The 7,355-nt window shown below is 42.8% G+C and overlaps 1 protein-coding gene across 1 annotated transcript; it reads left to right on the top strand.

Annotated features, from left to right (window-relative positions):
- The first annotated feature begins 300 nt into the window (after positions 1–300).
- On the top strand, positions 301–2,219 carry irx3a (iroquois homeobox 3a). Its single transcript, XM_073465100.1, has 2 exons — positions 301–519; positions 1,143–2,219. Exons 1-2 carry the CDS (start codon positions 301–303, stop codon positions 2,217–2,219), a joined length of 1,296 nt encoding a protein of 431 aa, XP_073321201.1.
- The last annotated feature ends 5,136 nt before the right edge of the window (positions 2,220–7,355 follow it).

The raw sequence follows: 7,355 nt of genomic DNA on the forward strand, positions 1-7,355 counted from the left end.
GGCTTCTAAACGACTAGAAATGTCAATCTGAGCAAGGGAGTCCCAATAATCTAAAGCAATCTGTAAGGACCTGACCTTAGTCCATCCAGATCAATAGGGAAGTGAGGGTGGAAAGAAGAAGAAGAGGAAGAAAATAAGGGGCGCAACCGGATCGTTTACACTGGCTGTTCCCGAGGAAATATAGACTTCCCTTGCTCGCACCTTTTGTCGCTCACATGCTCACACTGTAAAAGTGGATATCGAGGCAATTCCCTTGCTTTGTGTGACTGCAGCAGACTTTTCCCCCCTTTTCCTACCGCCATGTCTTTCCCGCAGCTGGGATATCAGTACATCCGACCGATATACCCGCCGGAGCGCCAGGGGATCGCCGGCAATGCCCGGTCCGGGACAGAGCTCAGTCCGTCCGGCGCGCTCTCCAACGTCCTCTCCACTATGTATGGATCTCCTTTCGCCGCAGCAGCGCAGGGCTATGGAGCGTTTCTCCCCTACTCAAATGATATATCAATTTTCAATCAATTGGTGAGTCACTCTGCTCTTTTCTTAACTTTTTTTTAATGTCAAGATTATGTGTTAAGAAATAAAGCGCACGGGGCCTTTGGGTAGAGCTTTATCGACACTTTTTTTGTTGTTTAGGAGTAAACTTTCAGGGCGCCGCGGTGGAGCTGGTTGTTGAATATCTGGTGAAATTCAGTTCAAAGTGGTTAAAAAGAGGAACACGTTAACAAAAAGTGTGGTTTCCGGCTAATTGTCAGCACTTAATTTTCCCCGAAACTCGAAGCAAAAGAGTCAAGAGAATGATGCAAGGCGCGGTGGGGAGGTGTGGAACAAGCGTGTAAAAGTAAAGTCGTGTCCTTGTCGAGTGTTTTAAATGTATTTAAAATAGTTGTGTGTTTTTTCCTTTTTTAGTTTTGAAGCTTGCGGAACATAAATAAGGAATTAAGTTGTAAAAATACAGTATGCGTCCTGTTTGTTTACACTTTAATAATGGCCTCATTATTGTTTTATTGCGTTAAACACACACGCCATTCAGTGCGTAATGGTTGTGTTTGTCATGAAGAAGAATTACAAGCAAAGTATCCAGTGGAATTAATATTTTAAGTGTAATAAATCTGATCTGACTCTCTGATTCTTTGTCTTCACAGGGTGCTCAGTATGAACTGAAAGACAGTCCCGGTGTCCAGCACCCAGGGTTCGCCCACCACCACCCTGCTTTTTACCCATATGGCCAGTATCAGTTCGGTGACCCGTCCAGACCCAAAAACGCCACCAGGGAGAGCACCAGCACCCTGAAGGCCTGGCTCAGCGAGCACCGCAAGAACCCCTACCCAACCAAGGGCGAGAAGATCATGCTGGCCATCATCACCAAAATGACCCTCACCCAGGTGTCCACCTGGTTCGCCAACGCCAGGAGGAGGCTAAAGAAGGAGAACAAGATGACCTGGGCCCCCCGGAACCGCACCGACGAAGAGGGGAATGTTTACTCCAGCGATCACGAGGGGGAGGAGGGGGACAAGAGGGAGGACGAGGAGGAGATCGACTTGGAGAACATCGACACGGAAAATATTGAGAACAAGGACGACTTGGACGACCAGGACGACCTGCATTCAGATATTAAATTAGACGGGAGGAGTGACTCTGAGATTTCTGACGGCTATGAGGATTTACAAGGGCCCGACCAGAGGTTTCTAAAGGCGGTGGGCAAAGAGGGCAAAGACGTGGAGAGAGGAGGAGAGCACTTCCACAGCCACCACCACCACCACCACCACCACAACCATCACCACGCGTCTTTGGACACCAAAGCGTCCCAACCGAACGGGGACCAGCTCAAACTGAACCCGGTGTCCGTTAGCTCGCCGCCCTCAGAAAACAACCCTGCCCCAGCCCAAAAGCCAAAGATCTGGTCTTTGGCAGAGACAGCCACGGCCCCTGACAATCCGCGTAAATCGCCACAAATGAACGGCAGCAACTCCGCAGGGCCGGCCGCCCAGACCATAATCGCCCCTCACAGACTCATCTCTTCTTGTCCCGTTGGGAAAATCCAGAACTGGACGAACCGAGCCTTCTCGGCGCATCAGCTGGCTTTACTGAACTCAAATCATTATCTGGGACTGGCAAACCAGGCCACTGCCACCGGCCTGGCCCTCTACAGCAGCAGGCAAACGGAGGACAAGAGTCATAGTTCAGAGACTCCAGTCACAGGTACATGTCCCCGACACTGAGACGCGCATGTATAAAAATGACTACAAAAAAAAACAAAGACACTAGTCCATTGCCCGTCATTCATTTCTTTATTATTTTAGACCTTCCCTTCGCCTCCTTTTTATTTGCCTGTTCATGCATTTTGTTTTCTCTCTCTTTAGGCCACACAGATGAACAGTGTTACAATGTTATAGCTTACAGAATACAGTGTGTGTGATGTGTGTGTGCACGTGTGTGTGTGTGTGTGAGTGTGTGTGTGAGCATAATGAAAACCTCATCAGAAAGCATTTAAGAAGAAAAAACTAAACAAAAAGTTAAGATGTAGAATTGGGTGAAAACTGTTTCTTTAATTTTTGTGTGCCCCCCCTGATCTGGTATCGTTACATCCCATGTGATATTAAGGCTCATGTGTTTTGTATTCAGTGGTTTTACATAAACTCCTCAACCCCATAAGTAGTTTTTTTTTTATTTTTAAGACTAAATTTTACTGAAAGCCAGGATGGGGCTCTGATTACAGGCAGTGTAATGAATGCGTTTTTTTTTAATTTTCATTGCCACATTTATTCAGAGAGATCTTAGTGCCTTGGATGCAGAGACAAAGTTGTTTTAAAAAACAAGCTTTCCACCCAGTTCAAAGATATAGTGAGGCTGTCAGTGAATGACATGTGGGGATTTTTTTTTTTTTTTTTCTGTTTGATGCCATATCACATTTTCTTTTTTCTTTTTTTTTCATCTAAACGCCATATTTACCCAAATTAGCTTTTTTTACTCTTAAGATTTTTTTTTGTTTTATCCCTGTGTGTGCGCGCTTGTGTTAATTTCGTCTAAGGCCCTATGTTACACTTTACTTGTTTGGTCATGCAAATGAGCTCAATGCAAATTCACCACAGGCTCGTGTTTTTTTTTTTATGAAAGGCAATTGTCACTTTTTATATCACTTTGTGTTTTAGCTCTTCACGAGGCTATTATTAGTTTTTTTTTTCTAGATCACTCCATGTTTTTTTGTTTTTTTTTTTTACCCCTGTGTATTTCAGGCCTCTTCTTCTTACGGCTCTCTCCTCTCCATAACCTCTCACTCATCCTCCTTTTTTTCTCTCTCCCCCCTTTTTATTTGAATATGGAATGTAAAATAAGAAATAATACATCTCTGTATACTTACATTGTAAGCATGTCCTGTGTAAAACTGCTAATGTAATAATGTATGAACCTGTAGTCTGTGAGTTTCCTTTTTCTTTTTTTCTTTTTTCTTTTTTGTAAGTTCTGTGAGGATTTGATGTTCAAATGTTTTGTATATAAAGTTAAGAATATGTACATACTTGTGAACCAAATTGTACAAGAAAGTCTATATTTTGGCTAATAAATGAACTGCTGCAACTTTAAAAAAGAAAATGGTTGAGGTTTTTGCAACGAGGTTATTTTGACAGCTGCTTTCTGATGCTGGCTGCATGTTATTATTGTGCGTTGCAAGCTTGAGTTGCACTGCTTTATGTGTGTTAGTGGACAGCCTGAGGCGCAGACTTCATCCTGTTCCTTTGCTGGTGATAAGTAAATATTCGAGAGAGGGGATTTATCACAGTTTTTTGTAGTGGAGGGACTTAAGGCTAATTAGCCCAGTATTGCGGGCATACATTTGGATATTAATGTTGTGGGATTATCCTTATAGAGGCGTAGCGGTCGCATTAAAATGAATAATTCTTTCATTAATTTTTCGGGCCCCATAAAGAGACTTTTTAGGTAATGAATTGCTTCAGCTGATCTCAAAGATTTTTTATTTTTTGTGGCTCTGGAAATGCAAAACTCCCAGATCTCATCATGCTCGATTTGTAATGCTTTCGCTCCTCTTCACATACATCACGCACACTTTTCCTTCTCCAACACGCGCCGCTGCTCTTTGGTTATAATTGTAATATATCGTCGCCGTAGAACTGATAATAACGTCATTTATTTTGTTTTGCCCGTGATGTGATCATTTGCATGTGGCGATGCTCTTATCAGAGGGAAGTTTATGTAAACTTAGTGTTGGAGCTCCCTCTACAGTCACCCGCAGTCGGCCATGTTCTGGTTCACACACACACACACACACACACACATATTCTCTGCTCGTGTTAATCCCATTTTTTGGGGCCCATTCTTAATTTATCCATCAGTGTTCATATAAAATTCGATTGTCATATTTTGCTCTTATAAATCTGTCACGCTATCACACCTTTTAAATGTGTTTTTAAGCTTTGGTGTGGCGGTTTTGTGATGTACAAACGCGGCACATCTTTCGAAATGAAGCAGCAGGCTTGTTTTTGATGCCTTTTTTAAAAAAAAGCAAGCATAGATTAAAAAAAAGAGGCATGTCGAGTTGTAATTAATGCCAAAACGTTCAAAAAATATTTAATAAAAGAAAAGAGGATTTTTTTTTGTAGTTGAGACCACAAGCAACACATTTGGGCATCAACACATTATGCATTTTATTATTAATATCCAACAAAAGGCACAGTAAAGCAAAACTGGTAACATATAATAAGCAGATAAAAATGTAGCGGGTTTTTTTTTACATTAATTGCTGAAGTATCAAAAATAATCATCTTTCATGGCTGCTTAACTTGAGGATTACAGGACTTCTCAATTATCCCTCAAAGCGCATTCAATCGTTTCTCTTCCTTTTTTCTAAAAAATCAGGTGAGATGAAATAAAAGATTTTAAAAAATAAAAGCATAAAGAGAAGAAAGAAAGAAATCAGAAAAAGAAAGATGCCGTCAATATTCCTGTTATTCAAATTTCGCCGAGATGACAGAAAAAAAAAATCAGCAGCCTTTAAAAGACTCATAGGAGACATGACAGTCTCAGTAATGCAAATTATATTTTATTTTTTCCTATCCTTCTTATTTAGCAGCAGAGCAGAAATATATTCATGTGTAAAACATTCAAAAATATATATTTTTGGGAGGAAAACTTCTAATAATAATACAAAAAAAACACCTCTTTTTGTTGGCATTGTCGTGTTTTCATCATTTTTTTTAAATTAAATTCAGATTTTTATTTCTTTTCATAGGTCAGATTTTAAAGGACACTGACTTATGATTGCATTTCTATTTTTATTTTTTCGTCCTGTCACACACAAGCTCGACCAGACTCACATGGTCAACGAGGACAATATGTTTTCCACGTCTGCAAAGGCAAGATGAGAAGCGCTGAATCTCTCGAGCTGTATCCTAAAACCAACCCCAAGTCATCCGAGAGAAACACTGCACTTTTTGGACGCTCCTCTCACCATGTAGCCCTCCTGTCTAATCAATTATCTTCCATGAGAGCCCCCATCTAAACCGCGCCATGCATATTCATCAGTGGCACCAGTCAGCTGATTGATGTAATAGTTGTTGTTTTTTTTCTTTTTGTAGCCACTTTCCTTTTGTTTTTAACGAGGTGGCCAGCATCTCACTGACACCCATGATCCACGATTATATCATTAAAAGGAAAATCAGCTGTTTATATTGAAAACTACAAGGTTAAATCAAACCAGACGAAATAAAATTGAGATTTTTTTTCACTTATCATCTTATAAATTCATCTTATAAAGATTTATTAAGCTGTTTCTATAAATAAAAGGTGCACACCATCATAAATAACGACGCGTATTTCCTATGTTTGGTCCTGAGGGGCCCCTGAGACGAGCCACCTCTTGCTTCAAATGCCACTGAAGGGGGCCGAGTGATCCCGGGGCCTCCTCCCCCTCCTCACGATCAGTGCATGAAATTAGGGATTAAAAAAAAGCCTCGACAGAAACAAAAGTAATCACGCCTTTGCTTATGTCTCCATACGTGTCCGACCTGCTCCCCGGTTACCAAAGAGCAAAGTGAGAATGCATTAGCCAACATTTTCGCTGTGCGCTACACGGGGACCATTTCCAAGCGGGGCGCGGTGTGTCACTCGCCTCCTCGCACGTTAAGTGGATGTTCTCCTGGCTAATGAGCAATAATCAACATTGACTCGTCTTCTTTATTCCTGAGGTCCATGCTGCGTTAAATGCTGCGGGTCTCCGGGGGCACAACGTGGCACTGTAGTGTACTCCAAGTGCCTCAAAAGCACAGGGTAATCTGCTCAACACCAGGCGGTGAGAGAAGTTAAGAAGTTAAGATAGATTAAAAAAAGAAATATATGTATTAGGAGCCTAAAGGATTTAAAACAGCTGCAAACTAATCTAAATGTGACATCATGGATTTTTCACATTCATATATCCCACAATATAAAGCGCTGTCCTGTCATTATTTACACTCTAATAAATAGTCCTGCAGTATTAAGAGTGTGGGAAAAGCTTTTTGACACAGTGTAAATAAACTTAATCACATTGCTGATGTTGTCCTGAGCGCTGCAGACTGCCCCTCAATGCTCTCACACAGGACTGGACTACAGCTACATGGGGAGAATAAAGTAAATGTGCTGTTAAACAGCCATTTAGAAAAAAGGGGGGGAGAAAAAATCTGAGAAAGATGGAATCATTAAAAGGAAATCTAATCTGTCTTTCCAAAAGTGCTCATTGATCCGGGGGAGAAGGTGGACGGCAGCACCGGGGCGGCTGAAAGGCTCCGGCCAATGGAGCCATCAGAGGTTCACGTGTGAATGAGGAGAAACAGGGGAGTAAATAAACACTAGAGCAGCCCATTGGAGAGGGCCAGAGGTGCCCTGTGAAAGGGGAGGCCGCTGCGAAGAAAGGGGGTCACTCTTGTGTTTTCACCTTGTCCACCCCTTCTGTCATTGTAGCCCCCCCAATGCCAGTGCCAACACCTCCTCCTCCTCCTCCTCCTACACCCCCAGGCTGGACGGTTCTGACACACCCCCTCCTGCCACTGAGACAGACAAATGTCATCTCCTTTGTGGACCTAGTCAGGCTTAGAAGCGGCCCACTGTCTTTGTGCGGTGGACTAATCCTTTTATGAGTCACTGTCAAACGTGCCCCCACCCGGCGCTCGGCCCGGGCCAAGAGTGGGGCTTGCCCTTTTTGCAAGCGCTCGGCCTTGTGTGTTAGCTGACCACAGGAGGAGCAGGGGATCTGCACTCAGAGAACACATGTCCCGCACACCACATACCTCCATACACAGGCTTACAGGCCGCGGCGCTGCACGGCAACTTGTTAGAGCAGGGCCGCACTCCTGAGCTGAAAAGAAGCG

This window comes from Pagrus major, chromosome 4 (assembly GCF_040436345.1).
Source record: "Pagrus major chromosome 4, Pma_NU_1.0".
Taxonomy (NCBI): Eukaryota; Metazoa; Chordata; class Actinopteri; order Spariformes; family Sparidae; genus Pagrus; species Pagrus major.